This window comes from Hyla sarda, chromosome 1 (assembly GCF_029499605.1).
Source record: "Hyla sarda isolate aHylSar1 chromosome 1, aHylSar1.hap1, whole genome shotgun sequence".
NCBI classification, from domain to species: domain Eukaryota; kingdom Metazoa; phylum Chordata; class Amphibia; order Anura; family Hylidae; genus Hyla; species Hyla sarda.
The window spans coordinates 423,467,362-423,489,310 of record NC_079189.1 but is presented as its reverse complement, the minus strand read 5'-3'; the positions used below and the strand labels follow the sequence as shown (position 1 = coordinate 423,489,310).

Genomic DNA, 21,949 nt, shown 5'->3' with positions numbered 1-21,949 from the left:
TCCTAAAATGGACAGAGATGTCAGCAGAGAGCACTGTGCTCATGATGTCAGCAGACAGCTCTGCGTTTCAAACGGAAAATAATTTCCACTGTAGTATTCAGCAACTAATAAGTACAGGAAGGATACAGATTTTTTAATAGAAGTAACTTGCAAATCTGTTTAACTTTCTGGCTCCAGTTGATTAAAAAAAAAAAAGTTTTTCACCGGAGTACCTCTTTAATCAACTTACAAAACACAGGGAAGAATAATCTTTCCTTCCAACATCATCATGATACATAGCATTAAACCCTCCCCCCCCCCCCAACTCTGCCTACCCACCCCCTTTCCTGCATACAATACTCATTATAAAGGCAGGGAGTCATGAGGACCGGGAGACTTCACTTAACATTAAATTCCCCCTCCCAGTTTAAATACCACTTATATATTTAACTATTTAATTTTTACCTTTTAATAACTTAACTCCCAATAACTCTTTCAACTCCATTGTCCCTATTGGTTTGTCCTCATAACTCCGTACCCCTTCACATCTCACAAGTTTATACATCAAACAGCAATAATCACAGCAATAATAAAAAAAAATCTCTATCTCTCTTCCTCTTTCCCCCCCTTACAATGTAACCTTCTATCCTCCTCATATTATTATACCACTCCACACAACTAAGAGGGGTAATCTGGTTTTTAACAATCAATAAACAAACATAGAATAGCATTCTTAACCCCATTATTAACCAGCATTGATCACGCTGCCGCGTGCTATTAACCCTTTAGATGCAGCGTTCAAAGTTGAACGCCACGTCTAAAGTGAAAGTGAAAGCATGCCGGTTAGCTCAGGGAGCTGTTCGGGATAGCTGCGGTGAAATCGCGGCATCCCGAATAGCTTACAGGACAGCAGGAGGGTCCCTACCTGCCTCCTCGCTGTCCGATCGCCGAATGACTGCTCAGTGCCTGAGATCCAGGCATGAGCAGTCAAGCGGCAGAATCATTGATCACTGGTTTCCTATGAGAAACCACTGATCAATGTAAAAGATCAGTGTGTGCAGTGTTATAGGTTCCTATGGGAGCTATAACACTGCAAAAAAAGTGGAAAAAAAGTAAATAAAGATCATTTAACCCCTTCCCTATTAAAAGTTTGAATCACCTCCCTTTTCCCATAAAAAAAAACAGTGTAAATAAAAATAAACATGTGGTATCTCCGCGTGCAGAAATGTCCGAATTATAAAATTATATTGTTAATTAAACTGCACGGTCAATGGCGTGCACGCAAAAAAATGCCACAGTCCAAAATAGTGCATTTTTTGGTCACTTTTATATCAAGAAAAAATGAATAAAAAGCGATCAAAACGTCCGATCAATGCAAAAATGGTACCGCTAAAAACTTCAGATCATGGCGCAAAAAATGAGCCCTCACACCGCCCCATACGCAGAAAAATAAAAAAGTTATAGGGGTCAGAATAGGACAATTTTAAACGTATACATTTTCCTGCATATAGTTATGATTTTTCCAGAAGTGCGACAAAATCAAACCTACATAATTAGGGTATCATTTTATTCGTATGGAACTACAGAATAAAGATAAGGTGTCATTTTTACCGAAAAATTTACTATATAGAAATGGAAGCCCCCAAAAGTTGCAAAATGGCGGGTTTTGTTTTCAATTTTGTCTCACAATGATTTTTTTTCCATTTCGCCATAGATTTTTGGGTAAAATGACTGATGTAATTACAAAGTAGAATTGGTGGCGCAAAAAATAAGCCAGCATATGGATATTTAGGTGCAAAATTTAAAGAGTTATGATTTTTTAAAGGTAAGGAGGGAAAAACGAAAATGCAAAGACGGAAAAATGCTGAGTCCTTAAGGGGTTAAACATGTTTGTTTTAAATTTTGTCTAGCTTTTATACCCGAGTTATCAACTAGAATGGCAAGTAAGGGGGGAAACTCTAAACATACACCCGTTATCTCCTCTATTTTACCATAAATTTCTTGCCAGTAATCCACAATCTCAGGGCAACTCCATAATAAGTGTATCTGATCTGCTTTCTCTCTATTACTTCTATTACAGTTACTTTCTCTTCTTATACCTATCCTTTCCAGAAAGCAGGGTGTCTAATAAAGTCTGTACATGATATTAAATTGTGTTAGTCTATGATTCAAGTTTGGAGATACCAAATTAACATTTTTCCGTACAATATCCCACTTTATTGTTTTACTAGGGCCAACGTCCTCTTGCCATTGCTGAAAACTCTTATCGAATAGTTTATTTTTAGTTAAATTTCTCAAACCCGTATATACATACGAGATATATTTACTCCTAATTTCACCACCCATTATTTTATATTTACAATCTCGGGAAATACTAAGCATAAATGACCTCCTTTATTGATAAACTCAAGAAAGGCTTTTTTTTTAAACCTATATAGTCTAACCATCCACCCTCCTTTAGATTAAATTCTTCTTTCATTTCTATCCAATCCTTGAATGTACCTCTCCTCCATACATCCTTTATCCTAACACACCCTGCTTTCCTGAATAAACTTATATTTCCCATTTCTCTTACTTCAGGTATATTTAAGTTATCCAGCAATGGTGCCCCGTCCATTATTCCTTTTATATCCATTTCCCTCTTAAATACCTTCCAGGTTTTAACCAAACTTTTCACAATCAACACCTTCCTCTAGTCACCCTCTTCTAACTTCCCCGATTCCAACAACTGGAAGATGTCCATAAAAGACGTGCCACTACAGGATAGTAAAGAAAATCTAAAAAGGCTAATTCTTTCCAGTTAGTCAGAAAATAAATTTGTCCTGCCAAGAAATACTTGTATATATCCAGAAAGTCTATCCCTCCATTCTCTTTTGTTTGACAAAAATATTCCAATTGGATACTCGTTCTCTTTCTACCCCAAATCAACGAGTTGAAAATTGAAATAATTTTTTCAAACAACTTCATCTCACACCAAATTGGTGCAGACCCAAATACATACAAGATCTTTGGCATCAGAACTAACTTTATTTATGTTATTTTCCCCCTTTTAATAAATTTAAATTATTTCATGTATTCACCTTCTTTTCTATATCCTTTACTTTTACAGTGTTTAACTGATGATATTTTCCTGTCTCTCTTGATATATTTATTCCAAAGTATTTACATTTTTCTCCATTATTTATTTCCCTTAGTCTGTATGTCTGACCTATATTTCCATCTCCCATTGGCATAAGGACCGATTTCGACCAATTGATTGCTAATCTGGAAAATGTACCATAATTACTTATTATCTCTATTACTCTTGTCAATGATTCTTCTGGGACTCTGGGCAACTCAATCCCACCCAGATACTCCTCTAACTCCTTCTGACTAAATCTTGATTATGTTTTATACAGTAACTCAAAATATGTATCAAATTCTTGAATTATCTTATCAGGATTATTCTGTATCACCCCTCCCTGTCTTTAATAGTATAAATTGTTCTGTTTCCTTGTTGATTGTTGATTAGAGCCATACATTGTTTATTAGGATTCCCATTTCCATAAATCTCTGTTGAACTTTAAATATAGCTTTTTTCCTACTTTTCCCATTTAAATGAATTAAAAATGTTTCTTGTTTTTCTTCCCAATCCTTTTTGTTGTTTTCTGAACTGTCTAATATACATTTTTTCTCTGCTAATTTTACTACATCCATGTAAATTGTTTCCCCCTCACTAAATTATTTTTTCTTCTTTTCAATTGCATATATTAATTCCCCATGTAGGAAAGCTTTTCCTGTCTCCCACACAATTTGGTCTCAGGTTGTTCCCCAATTCATATAACGAAAAATTCAATTAACTGCTGTTTTATTACCTCATTATCCAAAAGTCCAAACCAATATGCATTAATTCTACTTATCCTTACTATATTTCCCACTCCCGTATCAATCTTAATACTTAACGGAGAGTGATCCGAAAGGCAACGAGTACAGTAATTAATATTTTTAATCTTTACACTCCCTAGCCGATCACTCAAACACAAATCTGTACGAGACATTGTTTTACTAGTTTTATTCCAACATGAGAGAGGCCGTCGCTGCCCGCTTCTTTCCCCCTGCCTTTCCTGGGGTCTAGAGCGCTGCTGTCGGCCCTTTTCACCCCAGCGGCACCCATTGCCGGCGCCGCTGCCCCGTTGCCTCCCCCCATCCCCGGTGGCATAATTACCTGAGTCGGGTCCGCGCTGCTCCAGGCCTCCGTCGTGCGTCCCCGGCGTCGTTGCTATGCGCTGAACGGCGCGGCGCATGACGTCAGAGCGCCGCGCCGTGCATAGCAACGACGCTGGGGACGCACGACGGAGGCCTGGAGCAGCGCGGACCCGACTCAGGTAATTATGCCACCGGGGATGGGGGGAGGCAACGGGGCAGCGGCGCCGGCAATGGGTGCCGCTGCCCCTTCTCTCCCCCTGGCTGTCGGCGCCGCTTCTCTCCCCCTGGCTATCGGCGCCGGCACCGATAGTCAGGGGGACAGAACGGGCAGCGGCGCCGATAACTAGGGGGTGAAAAGGGCCGACAGCAGCACTCTAGACCCCAGGAAAGGCAGGGGGAGAGAAGCGGGCAGCGACGGCCTCTCTCCCCCTGCCTTTCCTGGGGGTATATCGGGGTATACACGCGCACACACGCACCCTCATTTTATGATGGATATTTGGGTAAAAAACTTTTTTTACCCAAATATCCTTGGTAAAATTAGGGTGCGTGTTATAGGCCGGTGCGTGGTATACCCCAATAAATACGGTATATATTTTTCCCTGAGTTGTGAACTCTCCATATATCTATTAATCCTACTTCATAACAAAACTTCTTCAAATGGGTTCGTCCAAAATCTTTTCTTACATTCCCCATTCTTAACCTATCTACATTTTCATCCATCACACAATTCATATCACCTTGAACAAATAGCAGACATTCCCTCTTTTTTTGCCAAAACCCTATTACAATTTTAAGAACATCGGATATGTACGGTGGAGGTATAAATGCATATGCCAAAGTGCATATTCATTTCTCCAATTTCCCATATAATATTACAAATCTTCCTTCTGTGTCAATTAATTTATCATAAAATTCCCATTTAACTTTATTTTGTATCATAACTGTGACCCCTCTAGAACAAGAGGTAAAAAAAAACTGTGATAATAATGTGAAATTTTTTGGGGGGATTCGTTGGGATGTTTCTTTTATTAAGTGTATTTCAAGTAAACAAATTATTCCAGGTAAATGTTTTTTTTAATATAACTCCTATCGCTATTCTTTTGTGCCTGTCACCCAAACCCCTTATATTCCACAACAGTATGCTCGTACACATCCTATCTTCTCCTTTTAATCATTAATTCTTCTCTGGATGGGAATAGAAAGAGAGAGGAGGAAAAAATATACTTTTCACCTTTATGCAGAACTTTCCATTTCTTCTCCCTCCCCCCCTTTCCCCTTCATGACCTGTCCCAACAACTAACAAGTCCCTTTCCTAACATGTTCCCCCCCTTCTCTCGAGTAATCACGCAAATTTACCTTTCTACCCTCTCCCTAGATTTATTTATCAGTTTTTAAACCCTGACTATCCATCCAATTTATTACTTCTGCTGGATTTTGAAAATACATAGTTGTGTCTTCATGTACAACCCGCAGCCTTGCTGGAAACATAAGGGAACATTTTATTCCATTAAAGTGCATTCTTTTTTTGGCTTCCTTAAATGAAATACGATTTTTTTGTGTTTCAAATGAATAATCAGGAAATGCCTTTATTTTGTTATTATTATACAGGACATTATTTTTTTCCCCCTCAGTGCACGTAAAATCCTTTCCCTATCTCCTTCATTTAATAGCTTTACCAATATCGTTTTGAACCTACTACCTGAGGGGAGCGGTCACATCGGGACCCTGTGGGCTCTCACGATACTGAATGTGGGAGACAATTTCCCCTCCCCACATTCCTCAAATATCCATCTTTGTAAAATGCCCACCGGTTCCTTGCCTTCCGTACCCTCCAGGAAACCCGTAAGGTCTGTTGCCTCCTTTCACTGCCGAATTTCTATGCCACCTATTAGCAGGCTTTCTCTGCCACTTTTTACTGCAGGGTCTCTCCACGCTGACCCCGGGACTCTGCACACAAGACGTGACCGCAGCCTTCTGGGTCCAGCTCACCTCCACATGTGCTGTGTGCTGCATGCGCTCCACTCATCTGCAGCAGCAGCGCCTCTCACCGGGATCCAAGCTCCCCGCACTGCTGCACCCCAGCTCCACTCTCCACTGCGCCACTCTGGCACACTCGTCCCTCGTCCCCACTACTTTTCAGCCACCAGCAAGATTTGTGCGGCTTAGGGATCCGAAGCATCCGACATGGGGGGTATAGCCCGTCAAGCTGGACCGCAACGCTGAACAGCGTGGTGCATGAGGTGGAGGGAAGGGGGCAGAGCCTAACCTAGCTTCCTGCTGCCATGTTCCTTCCACATCCTATTTCAGTATTTCACAAAAAGCTCTTGTTTTTTGTGTGTGTACATATATATATATATATATACATATATATATATATATATATATATATACAGATAACAAGTACATACTGTATATATATATATATATATATATATATATATACATCGATAGATAGATAGATAGATAGATATTCTAATGTGAAAGTTTACATCTACATACATCTACAGTATATATTATTACATATTATCCATATGGTACATATACCCGATATGCTGGGTCCTGCAACAGTATTGAGATATGCTGCGGGACCCATCGACAGTCAGTTTGCAAACAGTGAAAAGTATGTGTTTGCAAACTGTCCGTGGGTACTCATATAGGATGCGGGTCTCGTTCCTTCAACCCAGGTCAGAAATGCTGCAGTATCGGCAGTACCCACAAACAGTTTGCAAACATATATTTTGCATGTTTACAAACTGACTGTTGCATATCTCAATACAGTTGCAGGACCCAGCATATCAAGTATATGTACCATATGGATAATATGTAATAATATACATTGTAGATGTATGTAGATGTAAACTTTCACATTAGATCATATATACAGGGTGGGCCATTTATATGGATACACCTTAATAAAATGGGAATGGTTGGTGATATTAACTTCCTGTTTGTGGCACATTAATATATGTGAGGGGGGAAACTTTTCAAGATGGGTGGTGACCATGGTGGCAATTTTGACGTTGGCCATTTTGAACCCAACTTTGTTTTTTCAATAGGAAGAGGGTCATGTGACACATCAAACTTATTGGGAATGTGCTTGGTTTTAACGTAACTTTATTCTTTCATGAGTTATTTACAAGTTTCTGACCACTTATCAAATGTGTTCAATGTGCTGCCCATTATGTTGGATTGTCAATGCAACCCTCTTCTCCCACTCTTCACGCACTGATAGCAACACCACAGGAGAAATGCTAGCACAGGCTTACAGTATCCGTAGTTTCAGGTGCTGCACATCTCGTATCTTCACAGCATAGACAATTGCCTTCAGATGACCCAAAGATAAAAGTCTTAGGGGGACGGATCGGGAGACCTTGGGGCCATTCAACTGGCCCACGATGACCAATCCACTTTCCAGGAAACTGTTCATCTAGGAATGCTCGGACCTGACACCCATAATGTGGTGGTGCACCATCTTGCTGGAAAAACTCAGGGAATGTTTCAGCTTCAGTGCATAAAGAGGGAAACACATCATCATGTAGCAATTTCGCATATCCAGTGGCCTTGAGGTTTCCATTGATGAAGAATGGCCCCACTATCTTTGTACCCCATATACCACACCATACCATCAATTTTTGTGTTCCAACAGTCTTGGAGGGATCTATCCAGTGTCAGACAAATAGCGGTGGTTTTGTTTTTCACCATTCACATAAAAGTTTGCCTCATCACTGAACAAAATCTTCCGTGGAAAATGAGGGTCCTGTTCCAATTTTTGTTTTGCCCATTCTGCAGCACCTGAATCTACGGATACTGGAAGCCCGTGCTAACATTTCTCCTGCGGTGTTGCTATCAGTGTGAGAAGAGTGGGAACAGAGAGTTGCATTGACAATCCAACACAAAGGGCAGCACATTGAACACATTTTATAAGTGGTCAGAAACATGTAAATAACTCATGAAAGAATAAAGTTACGTTAAAACCAAGCACATCATTGTTTTTCTTGTGAAATTCCCAATAAGTTTTATGTGTCACATGACCCTCTTCCTATTGAAAAAACAAAGGTTGGATTCAAAATGGATGACTTCAAAATGGCCACCATGGTCACCACCCATCTTGAAAAGTTTCCCCCCCCTCACATATACTAATGTGCCACAAACAGGAAGTTAATATCACCAACCATTCCCATTTTATTAAGGTGTATCCATATAAATGGCCCACCCTGTATATATATATATATATATATATATATATATATATATATATATATATATATATATATATAAATATATATATATATATATTGTTTATTTTTTTTGCTCACACAGCAGACAGATGAATGAAGAACAGGAAATAGGAGGAAAAGACCATAATTAAATAATAAAACCACAGCCAATTAAGGTTAAACCACTTCACCTACATTCCTTTAACCCCTTAACAACCACGAACATAAATGTACGTCCTGGCTTGGCGGTACTCCACGCACCAGGACATACATTTACGTCCTGTGTATGACCGCGAGCATCGGAGCGATGCTCGTCTCATACACAGCAGGTACCAGCTGCTATCAGCAGCTGGGGACCTGCCGGTAATGGCCGGCATCTGCGATCACGTGTATGACCGCCATTAACCCCTCAGATGCCGTGATCAGTACAGATCACGGCATCTGTGGCAATGCACACGTTAACCGATCATCTGTAATGGCGGGCGGAGGTCCCCTCCCCTGCCTCCGTCCATCTCCCGGCGTCTCCTGCTCTGGCCTGAAATCGAGCAGACCAGAGCAGGAGATAGCCGATAATACTAATCAGTACTATATCCTATGCATAGCACTGAACAGTATTAACAATCAAATGATTGCTGTAGCTAGTCCCCTATGGGGACATAAAAAGTGTAAAAAAAAAGTTTCAAAATGTAAAAATAAAAAGTAAAAAATTCCCTCCCCCCCCCCAAAAAGGAAAATTGTCAGTTTTTCCCATTTTACCCACAAAAAGCGTAATTATTTTAATAAACATATTTGGTATCACAGCAATATTCTAGCAAAATAGAATGTTAATGATCCCTTTCGATGAACGGCGTAAACCTGAAAAATAAAAAAGGCTCTTTTAGTCACATTTTATAAAAAAAATTCATTAAAAAATTATCTAAAAGTTTTATATATGCAAATGTGGTATCATTAAAAAATACAGATGATGGCGCAAATGATGAGCCCTCATACTGCCCTTTATACGGAAAAATGAAAAAGTTATAGGTGGTCAAAATAGAGAAATTTTAGATAACTGATTTTGTACAAAAAGTTTTAGATTTTTTTAAAGCAGTACAAAAATATAAACGTATCTAGCCATGGGTATCATTTTAATCGTATTGACCCACAGAATAAAGAACACATGTCATTTCTACAGTAAAGTGTACAGTGTGAAAACGAATCCCTCCAAAATGTGCAAAATTGTGGTTTTCATTTAAATTCCCTCCCTAAAAAAATATTTTTTTGGGTGCGCCGTACATTGTATAGTAAAATGAGAGGTTACAATTGGTCACGCAAAAAAAAGCCCTTATATGGGTCTGTAGATGGAAACATAAAAGAGTTATGGATTTTTGAAGGCGAGGAGGAAAAATTGTAAAAATAAAATTGGCCTGGTCCTTAAGGTAAAAATGGGCTTGGTCCTTCAGGGGTTAATGTTCTATTACCTATTTGACCTTAATTGGATGTGGTCTCTTATTCAATTAACCTTAAAGTGCTCTAATTAGAGCAGCTCCTGTATATTTCAAAACTTTATTTCTTCCATTCATATGGCCCCAGGACGACCACAGACTCCCTGCCAGTCCCGCTGCAGCCACTGTTCTGGGATTCAGGAATTACAACTCCCATCAGCCTAATGCTGCTGTAATTGCCCACTGGCCCCTGGTTTTGCTTGTCATGCACAGGAAGGTTAGGTCCCGTGCCACTTGAGAAACCTTGACGTTGGTGTGCTGGCTCTGGTATATCCTTCATCTAATGATATACTGGCGAATATCTCAATTTTAACATCAGTGTTAAGGGATAGCCAATGTCATTGTTTACATCTATCACAGTAGTGCACCTAAATTCCTGTATTTTATAACTCCCATCATACCCTACATAAAAAATAAAAGATTTTTCACATACAGAGAAGAGACATTGGAATTGCAAGAAGAGTTTTTCAGTAACTTGTCAATTAAAACCAGCTCATATTGTATAATTACAATGACATCACCTTTCCCAATTACATTAAATACATACATACATTATTGTCCCAGATATCTGCCTCCGCAAATAACAATTTGAATTATCTTTAATCTCCGATAGAAGACATCTGTAAATTTATGGATTTTTTGTAAACTAAGGAAACTTTTTTTGCCCACTGTATTATACATATTACTGATGTCCCTGCACTTGGCTTGTCTATAACCCCCGCAATTTTTCATGCCAGCACATCTAAATGCCTGGGAAAAAAAACATAAATGGGGCTAAAAAAGTAAAGTGAAAATATAGATTATGTCGCTCCTGATAATTAGTCCCTGTAGTACCTGCATTAATAGACAGATAAGAACAAGTGACACCTGTTGCGATCTGTCTATTAATGCAGGAACTACAGCTCCCAGCATGGAGCAGAGTGTGCTCCATGTTGGGAGAAGTAGTACCTGCAGTAAAGAAAAGATCACATCGGGTGTCACTCCTGACACCCTATGCGATCGTCCTGTATAATGTATAGATGCGGGGCACAGCTGCTCTTCTCTGGTCCCCTGCACTGCCACTGCAGGAAGTTGTGATCGGCTCAAACCATCTGGCCAATCACAGCTCTCTGCCGGAAATATGAATCTGTGATGTGAAGATGTGCAGGATCGTGCAGTAGATCGGCCAGCCGCTCGCTTCTAAACATTATACAGAAGGATTGCAATGGGTGTCAGAAGTGACAACCAGGGGGATCTGTCTAATAGTACAGGTACTACTACTCCCATCATGGAACAGTCTGTTCCATGCTGGGAGTAGTAGTACTACTTAAAAAAAATTAAAAATAAAGAAAAAAAGTTTAAAAAGTAAAAAAAAACACACACTTTATTAAACACATTATTAACCACTTAAGGACCAATGACGTCCTGGGACGTCATGGCGTTTTCCGGTCCCTGCCGCGCCCGGGCAGAGATCGGAAGCGGATGCCTGCTGAAATGCTTCAGCAGGCATCCAGGGCAAATGACGAGGGGGGCCATGTAGGTCCCCCATGTCGGCGATCGCTGCAAATCGCAAGGGAAATCGCCCTTGCGATCTGCGGCGATACCGGGCTGATCGGGTCTCTGGGACCCGACCGCCCAGTAATTTTGCATGATCCCGGTTGTGACAGACAGCCAGGACCATGCTGGAGGCTAGGAGCGAGGTGGCAAGCCTGCCACCTCCTCCTATCCCCTGCGATCCGTCGGTTAGCTAACCGACCAATCGCAGGGGGGGCGGTTACTTCCTCCCGCCCTGCCCAGCCCCTGGAAGTCCGGAGAGGACGGGAGGAAGACCAGAGGATGCAACGGGGGATGGGGGAGTGCTGGGGCCAGGCTCGGTACTTACCTGTCCCCTGAAGACCTGGTTCCCGGCAATGACAGGTGAGTTCCTCTTCAGCCGCGGTCGAGCCCTTTACAGCAATGCACGTCGCCGTAAAGCGACATGCATTGCTGTATTGGGACCCTGTATACTACAACTCCCAGCGTGCCCAGACAGCCCTTGGCGTCTGGACATGCTTGGAGTTGCAGTTTTGCAACATCTGGAGGTCCGCAGTTTTGGGACCACTGTGCCCTTCCAGATATGGCAAAACTACACATCCTCAGCATGCCCTTACTGTCCAGGCATGCTGAGAGTTTTGGCATACTGGGAGTTGTAGTTTTGCAACATCTGGAAGGGCAAAGATTGGGAACCACTGTATTAGTGGTATGACAACTGTAGTCCTCCAGATGTTGCAAAACTACAACTCCATGGATGCTGGGAGTTGCAGTTCGGCAACATCTGGCTCTAAAGATGTTGCCGAACTACTACTTCCAGCATGCCTGAGAATGTTTGGGAGTTGTGGTTTTGCAACAACTGGAGGCACACTGGTTGGGAAACATTGTCTGTTTCCTAACTCAGTGTTTCCCAACCCGTGTGCCTCCAGCTGTTTCAAAACTATAACTACCAGCATGCACTGATAGACTGTGCATGCTGGGAGTTGTAGTTTTGCAACAGCTGGAGGTCCCCCCCCCCCCCTGTGAATGTACAGGGTACATTCACATGGGCAGGGGGCTTACAGTGAGTATCAGGCTGCAAGTTTGCGATGCAGCAAATTTTGCGCGGCAGCTCAAACTCGCAGCGGGAAACTCGCTGTAATCCCCCGCCCGTGTGACTGTACCCTAAAAACACTACACTACACTAACACAAACAAAAATAAAAAATATAAAACACTACATATACACATACCCCTACACAGCCCCCCTCCCCAATAAAAATGAAAAACGTCTGCTACGCCACTGTTTTCAACATGGAGCCTCCAGCTGTTGCAAAACAACAACTCCCAGTATTGCCGGACAGCCGTTGACTGTCCAGGCATGCTGGGAGTTTTGCAACAGCTGGAGGCACCCTGTTTGGGAATCACTGGCATAGAATACCCCTATGTCCACCCCTATGCAAATCCCTAATTCAGGCCTCAAATGCACATGGCGCTCTCTCACTTCGGAGCCCTGTCGTATTTCAAGGCAACAGTTTAGGGTCACATATGGGGTATCGCCGTACTCGGAAGAAATTGCCTAACAAATTTGGGGGGGAAACACACATTTTAGTGAATTTTTTTTTTTTTTTATGTATGGAAAAGTCGTGAAACCCCTGTGGGGTATTAAGGCTCACTTTATTCCTTGTTACCTTCCTCAAGGGGTCTAGTTTCCAAAATGGTATGCCATGTGGGTCTTTTTTGCTGTCCTGGCACCATAGGGGCTCCCTAAATGCGACATGCCCCTGAGCAAAATTTGCTCTCAAAAAGCCAAAAATGACTCCTTCTCTTCTGAGCATTGTAGTTCGACCGTAGTGCACTTCAGGTCAACTTATGGGGTACCTCCATACTCAGAAGAGATGGGGTTACAAATTTTGGGGGGTATTTCTGCCATTAACCCTTGCAAAAATGTGAAATTTGGGGGGAAACACACATTTTAGTGAATTTTATTTTTACATTTTTTTACTTATGCAAAACTCGTGAAACACCTGTTGGGTATTAAGGCTCACTTTATTCCTTGTTACGTTCCTCAAGGGGTCTAGTTTCCAAAATGGTATGCCATGTGTTTTTTTTTTCCTGTTCTGGCACCATAGGGGCTTCCTAAATGCAACATGCCCCCCAAAAACCATTTCAGAAAAACGTACTCTCCAAAATCCCCTTGTCGCTCCTTTGCTTCTGAGCCCTCTACTGCGCCCGCCGAACACTTTACATAGACATATGAGGTATGTGCTTACTCGAGAGAAATTGGCCTACAAATATAAGTATACATTTTCTCCTTTTACCCCTTGTAAAAAGTCAAAAATTGGATCTACAAGAACATGCGAGTGTAAAAAATGAAGATTGTGAATTTTCTCCTTCAATTTGCTGCTATTCCTGTGAAACACCTAAAGGGTTAAAACACTTACTGAATGTCATTTTGAATACTTTGAGGGGTGCAGTTTTTATATTGGGGCCATTTGTGGGGTATTTCTAAGATGAAGACCCTTCAAATCCACTTCAAACCTGAACTGGTCCCTGAAAAATTGTGATTTTGGAAATTTTGTGAAAAATTGGAAAATTGCTGCTGAACTTTGAAGCCCTCTGGTGTCTTCCAAAAGTAAAAACTTGTCAATTTTATGATGCAAACATAAAGTGGACATATTGTATATGTGAATAAAAAAAACTTATTTGGAATATCCATTTTCCTTACAAGCAGAGAGCTTCAAAGTTAGAAAAATGCAAAATTTTCATTTTTTTCATCAAATTTTGGAATTTTTCACGAAGAAACCATGCAAGTATCGACAAAAATTTTACCAATAACATAAAGTAGAATATGTCATGAAAAAACAGTCTCAGAATCAGAATGATAGGTAAAAGCATCCCAGAGTTATTAATGTTTAAAGTCACAGTGGTCAGATGTTCAAAAAACGCTCTTGTCCTAAGGTGTAAAATGGCCTGGTCCTTAAGGGGTTAAAATACATTACTAATTAAAAATGTAACAAAATTAATTCTAAAAAAATTTTACATTTAAATTGGCCTCTTTCTACAATTTTTATTATTGTCGGCTCCATTTTTGGAGAAATGAGCCCTGTTTAATAATCTATTAAAATGTTATTATAGAAATTAACATTTTTTAAAATGGAGTGAAAGAAGAAATTCATTATTTCGAATCAAGTGGAAATTCGGATTCGGTCTTAATCAATTTTTTCATGAAATACCAGGCTTGGAGTCAGATGGGGTCATGCGGATGACTGGCACAAAAAGAACAAGACAAGGCATCAGCTTAACATTTAAGACAACTTTAATTTTTATGGTTGGTGAGGACTGTAAAGTGATGCTGACTGAACTCTTTCCAAAAAGTTGTGCCATTCCTCAAATGCCCACTTTATGGCAATGAGCTCCCTATTACCAAGGTGTGTGTAAGAAGGGGTACCCTGGGTCAAAACTGCACCCACCCCCACTTCTGAATCAACCACCTAAACCCCAAATGACTTGGACTGATCCGGCTGGACCAACACAGATGATCTGTAAAATAAAATTTAGGCTTTCAAATGCCTATAAAGGAATTCTGATCTCTTTTTGATCAAATCAATGGTAAATTCTTAATACATTTCCTAAAATAATGAGCAAACACCAATAATCTTTAAAGTGCTTTTAATGAGGCAGAACAGACCCAGTTTACTCTGCATGTATGATATGTTGTTGCTTGTTGTATTTTGCATCTGTATATTATGTATTGTTTATATGCAAATTTTCTCTTTCTTGATGTATGTATCAATTCTATTACCTTGTTAGTATGCACTAAGGGTTAATGGGAGGTACCAACTTCCTTCCCAACTAACCTTGAAATAGTGTCATAGTGATGTGAAACAAGCACGCTGTTGGTTTGTGCATCCTCGTGTATCCCTACTCTAAGCAATAAAGCTGAAAGTGCATGCAAGAAGTGTCCTGGGTGCCGTGTCATTTCTCTTCTACCAAGTATTCCTGACATATCTGACTGTCAGACACGGGCACCAGATAGTTCACTGGGCGGTTGCTCACCTGCGGACAATTTCCAGTCTAGAAACCGGTTCATCTTCAAAGGTGGAGTGGTGCTGACTGCCTCTCTTACTTACTGTGTTTAGCATTGCTGATTCCTTTTTTGTCTGGCACACCCACCGGCATCGTGGAGGGTTTGAGCATTAGTGTTGAGCGGCATAGGCCATATTCGAATTTGCGAATATTCGCGAATATATGGGCGAATATTCGTCATATTCGCGAATATTCGCATATTCGTAATGTTCTCGTTTTATTTTCGCATATGCGAATATTCGCACACCAGTCTCACACAGTAGTATTAGAGCCTTCTTACACCACATAAGCTGGAAGCAGAGAGGGATGATCACTGTGATGTGTACTGTGAAAAAAAAAACTAAAAAAAAAAAAAACGAATATTCGTAATTACGAATATATAGCGCTATATTCGCGAATATTCGCGAATTCGCGAACATGCGATATTCGCGAATAAAATTCGAATTGCGAATATTCGCGAGCAACACTATGCATGGAGGATCTCAGTGCTACAGGTGTGGACACCACCACTGCAAGCACTTTGGAAGCTGGGAGAGAGGACATCACCATTTTCTTTTCCAAATGTAATCCGGATGAGGAATTTTCTGTACTGAGTACCTGTACATTGGAGAATCGCCTCGTATCCTTGTCCGAGAAAGTGGTAAAATTATTTTGGACTATCAGCACTTTGCAATCTTATGTTGAAGCCAATCGGTCACCTCAGGGTTTGAAGATTTATAAAGAGGTCTCACAATACCCGGACGATAAATCTTTTATTGCAAAGTGGCAACAGGCACATCAAAAGCACGCAATGAATCTCACAAGGTTAGTACTGGATAGATCCAGCCTGGATTACGTGATGGTCAAATCTGATCTGGAAAAAGCTGAGTGCTGAGAGCTGAGTTGAAATCCCATCTGACAAATCTGCAGTGGACTAACTTCCTAAGTAAATTGGATACTAAATTGATCACTATACAAAATGAAATCAAGGAATGCTAAAGGGATAAATTTATAAGGGACAAATTGGACTTTAATTTGGATAAGATATTCACATGGAATGTACAACAACAACCGAGATCCTCTAAAGGCAGAAACCAAAACGAGATTACCGGACCAAGAACTCTGGTCCGAACTCCAGTAACACAGAGGACGTGAAAAAAGGACCTACCAAACAAGGGGTGCGAAAATCATCACTACACCTGGCCCTTTAGGTGAAAGATCATTCCCTAACAGGGATGGGGGCGAAAAGAAAGCAGGTCTCCTGGAGACAGTAGGAGATTCTGCATCTGGCGACTCCGGGACAAGGAAAAAAGGTCAGTCCACCTTTGGGTGGTAATGTTATTAATATTTCTAAAGTTGCATCATCTCATTCTTGCCTGTCATTACTATCGAAAGGGTTAAACTATTGTACCATCAGTAAGTTTGACAGGGTACATTTTGAAATAGATTTAGCCAAATCTTTTATGTAAGCTTAACCTGCATAAAATATTTAAGAGCAAAACATCACATAGGAATGTAACAACTCCCTCTGGGGAGATACCTGCTGAAATTGGCCCTCTGGGCTTTATTCCTAATCCTGCATATTCGGAGACAAATCGGAGCATTATTAGTGACTTGTTTTCCTTACTAACAGAAGGGGATGCTACAGTGGCCAAACAAGATGCTGACACATTCTTGGGAGGAGTAAAGTCTAAATATTTTCCCCCTTTATCACCCGGCTCCAGTCTAGACCAGTTTTTAACAGTGTCCTCTCAGATGTTAAGAGCTTCATTTATCCTGTGGCAGAGGAGCATCTAACCAGTGATGAAAGAGAGGCACTGAGATGGTTAAAGGATAACAACCAAATAGTAATAAAGCCCACTGATAAAGGGAAAAATATTGTTGTTATGGACAAAGACAACTACACACAGGAAGCCATGCTACAATTGCCGCATACCCATACCTATACTAAGCTGAATAAGGACCCTACTCTAGTATACCATTGCCGCCTGCACTCACTCCTACGTAGGGGTGTAGAACAAGGTGTTATTTCAGAAGACATGGCCAAAAAACTGTTCCCCACAAATCCAGCAAAACCCAACTGGTATCACCTCCCCAAAATTCATAAGGGTCTCAGGAACCCCCCCGGGGAAACTGATCATCTCGAGTCGGGGGTCGGTAACTGAACCTCTCTCCTGATTTATAGATTGGTTCCTGAGACCCTTATTGAATTCCGTTTCATCTTACCTGGCAGACACCAAGGCCCTGCTACAAAGTATGGATGACATAGATTGGCTGGGTGAGTGCAGCCTAGCCACCATTGATGTGGTGGGTTTATACAACCGAATTTGACATCCTAGCCATAAGGCAATTACTTATGAGAGCAGGGAAGAATGTAGTATGCACTGAAGTTATCTGTGAGGATGTCAGGTTTATTTTAGAACATAATGCATTTAAATTTGGGGACCAGTGGTACGCCCATGGCACCTACACTTTCTATTATTTTTCTTGCCATGTGGAAGGAGGGCACCATCTATGGACCGGGTAACCATATTGCCAAGTACATCAGACATTAGACCCAGTTCATAGATGATGTGTTGATTGTTTGGACAGACACTCAATCTCAGTTTATTTCCTTCTTGGAATAAATCAACCAATATATACAACATGCTTACAATATATAAATCAATAATATCAACATGCAGTTCACAGCAAACTTTGGGGGCAACAGGGTCCAATCTCTTGATTTGGAATTGGTTTTGGAACATTACACAATTGCTGTGAGAGGATATCAAAAACCAACAACAACCAACTCCCTGCTGGCATGCACTAGCTATCATCCCTTACATGTGACAAAAGCACTACCGTATAGCCAATTTCTTAGGCTACATAGGAATAATTAGTATGCCACTTTTATTGAACAGTCCTGTGCCCTGATGGATAAACTCAGGAAGAGGGGGTATCCAGACTTCAGTACAACAGGCCTTATTAAATGTTTTTGTTCCAGGAAAGGTAAAAAGAATAAACAAGTCAAACATGCAATTTTTTTTTTCTTTTGAGTAAAACCCTAATAAAACATACTATTAACAAGAACTGGCATTTACACCAAACAGATAGGGATTTGCTAGAATTCACAAGCCAACGCCCCCTGATTTTGTTCCACAGAACTAGGAATCTGTGGGGTGAACTTGTGAAAAACCGCATCTCTCCTCCCAATGTTAACTGGTTGCAACGGGGGCTGCCCCAGGGCAATTTTCGTTGCAAGCAATGTTCCTTTTGCAAACACTTAGACACATCCCGTAATTTAGTCACTGCAGTAATAATATGTTGTCCGGTTATGGAGGTATTAATTTTTGCTAGTAAACCCCAATCCTTGATAAAATCCCCTTGCATCATACCTGGTAAATGGTAATGCATACACTGTATGCATCACCACTATCTTACACTAGGTGAGTACCCGGCGTACTCGGTTTTTCCTACCTAATCCTTGGGGGAAAGAATAAGCAACATAGGAGGATGCACTTGTCCTCATATGCCATCCTCATATCCTGTCCTCATATTCCAATATCATATCTAGAGATGAGCGAACTTTTCAAAAATTCGATTTGGCCGATTTGCCGAATTTTCCAAAAAAGTTTGCTTCGAGCGAATCTATTTTAAAAAAGGCTATTTCTAGCCTACATACAGCCTCTATAGGGGTATAGAACACTTTGCTGTGTTCTAAAACGCATATGGAGTGTGCTGGGGTAGTGAAATTATACTGTTATTCAGAATAACATGCAGATTACCGGCATCGCTTTTAGAATCACTGCCGCACAGCAGCACAATGACAGAGCCTGGTGGTGGCATCAGTGTCAGGAGAACATAGAGTGACTGAATGACATAGTGTGGAGGTGTTGGCAGCATGAGGAGACCATATAGCGGTTGAATGGCATAGCGTGGAGGTGTTGGCAGCATGAGGACATAATATAGTGGCTGAATGACACAGCTTGGATGAGGCTGAAGCATGAGGCCACCATATAGTGGCTGAATGACACAGCATGGAGGTGTTGGCAGCATGAGGAGACAATATAGTGGATGAATGGCACAGCCCGGAGTTGCCAGCAGCATGAGTAGGTACTAGGCTTTCACAATCCCTAAGATTAAAAGATGAATTAAGAAATTTAAACCGAAGATTTTGGATAGCGGGTGCTACCTATGAGAAAATGTGAAATTCCCAGACCCAGGCCCCACAGCGGCATCAGTAACCCATAGATTGCCTGAATGACACAGCCTGGAGTTGGCTGATTCATGACTACACAGCAGGGCTTCACAATTCCTCCAAAAAAAAACAGACCCAGGCCCAACAGCGCCATCACTTTTCGATTTAAAACAACCTTTGCGTGTCCCGGACCCCAGCGTGTGGGTACGAAGGACCAAATCCAACAAGCCCCCACAGGGCTCATGTGGCCGTGAGATGAAGGCGCAACGTCTCCATTGCCCTGACCGGCCATTGTTTCCAAGACTTCTCGCCAAGGGAAACCATATGTAGAACAGCGTGACACCACCGTGACCTGCACACATGGTATGCTGAAGGGCCACTGAGACTTTTCCGGGCAGTGGAGGCTTAAGACACAGTGGAGGATGTGGAGGCGGAATAGCACACTGTCACAGGACCAACAGGCTGACAGAGTGTAGCAGGAAGCAGCATTGAGTACACACCATTCCTTCAGAATCCCAAAGAAAAAACAACCATTTTTAAAATAAATTTAAGAATATTTAGGACAGCGGGTGCTACCTATATATTGCCTGAATGACACAGCCTGGAGTTGGCTGATGCATGAGTACACACTAGGGCCTCACAATCCCCCCCCCCCCCCAAAAAAAAAAAACACAACAATTGTAGAAATTTATGAAGAAGACTTTTGGATAGCGGGTGCTACCTATGGGAAAATTTGAAATTCCCAGACCCAGGCCCAGCAGCGCCATCAGTAAACCATATATTGCCTGAATGACACAGGCTAGAGTTGGCTGATGCATGAGTACGCACCAAAGCTTCACAATCCCTAATAAAAAAGACAAACATTTTTGACAAAAAATGTTAAAGAAAATTTAGGACAGCAAGTGCTCCCTATATATTACCAGAATGAGGCAGCCTGGAGTTGGCTGCAGCATGAGGAGACCATTGAAATGTGTGATTTTTTTATTTGAAATTTAAATCAAAATTTGTGTTCTGGACCCCGCTGTGTGGGTACAAAGGACCTAATCTCACAAGCACCCACAGGGCTCATGTGGCTGTAAGATGTAGGCGCAACGTCTCCATAGCCCTGACTGGCCATTTTTGGTTTTTGTACCTTTGTTTAAGAACAAGTGCATATTCAAGAGTCCAGAAGACTCTATAATGCAGGGCGGTGGACCACCAAAAGACATTCTTCTATAAAATATGTTTTTATGAAATAAAGAAGCAGAGTTCATCCCTCTCCTTATTTTTTTGGAAAATTTTACTTAAAAAATCACACACAACAAGCGTTCAATAGTATAATGGTTATTATTCTGGAAAATTCAAGTTTATTACAGTGATAATTATCAGAAAATTTGAAAAAAACACTACCCAAGAGTGTTTAATAACCCCATACATTGATGAAATTTAAATTAGGCATGCATGTATGTATTTCAAAAATCCTCAAATTAAAGGCCCAAGCCCAGAAGCATCATGAATTCAAGGAGTTCCTAAAAGACACAGGAGCAGTCAGGAGTAGGCATCAGCAGTACCCAAGAGGCATTAATAACCCCTTACATTGCACGATCAATTGTGAGATAGAGCAATAACAGGTGTGTTATGCCCTCAGATGACCGGGGCTGCACGCGCGCTACACTAAACGGACCAGCGTGTGTTTATCTTTCACCAACAGGTGCTGGTAACCCGCTGAACCCCGTTCAGGGATTGCAATTATTTGCCAGAAAAGAAGAATCGCAACTAAGAGTGGGTCAAAAGCTTGGGTTCATTAAGTCCCTGCCCTTTGTACACACCGCATGTCTCTACCACCGATTGGATGGTTTAGTGAGGTCCTCGGATCGTCCCCGGCGGGGTAGGAGAAGGCCCTGGCAGAGCGCCGAGAATTTAAAGATCAATGTTGAAATTTACATTAAGCATGTATTAGCTACTGCTAAACTTCCAAAAATTAAAGGCCCAAGGCCAGAAGTGTCAGTGAGGCAAGTAGTTCCTGAAAGACATAGGATGAGTCAGGAGCAGGCATTCACAGTACCCAAGAGGGTTTCATAACCCCTTACATTTAAAGATCAATGTTGAAATTTGCATTAAGCATGTATTTAGCTGCTGCTAAACATCCAAAAATTGAAGGCCCAAGGACTGAGGCATCAGGGAGGCAAGTAGTTCCTGAAAGACACAGGATGAGTCAGGAGCAGGCATTCGCAATACCCAAGAGGGTTTCATAACCCCTTACATTTAAAGATCAACGTTGACATTTGCATTAAGCATGTATTTAGCTACTTCTAAACTTCCAAAAATGAAAGGCCCAAGGCCAGAAGCATCAGTAAGGCAAGTAGTTCC

The 21,949-nt window shown here is 41.3% G+C and overlaps 1 protein-coding gene across 1 annotated transcript in view; it reads right to left on the bottom strand.

The window, feature by feature from the left end:
• The window catches only part of LOC130269564 (olfactory receptor 6M1-like), a 41,989-nt gene extending 26,492 nt beyond the window's left edge, over window positions 1-15,497 (bottom strand). Inside the window, exons 1-2 of the mRNA XM_056518123.1 lie at window positions 15,412-15,497; window positions 3,060-3,243 (exon numbers count right to left, since the gene is read on the bottom strand). Coding sequence (XP_056374098.1) covers window positions 3,060-3,243; window positions 15,412-15,497 — 270 coding nt within the window. The remainder of the gene's footprint in view (window positions 1-3,059; window positions 3,244-15,411) is intronic.
• Window positions 15,498-21,949: the final 6,452 nt, after the last annotated feature.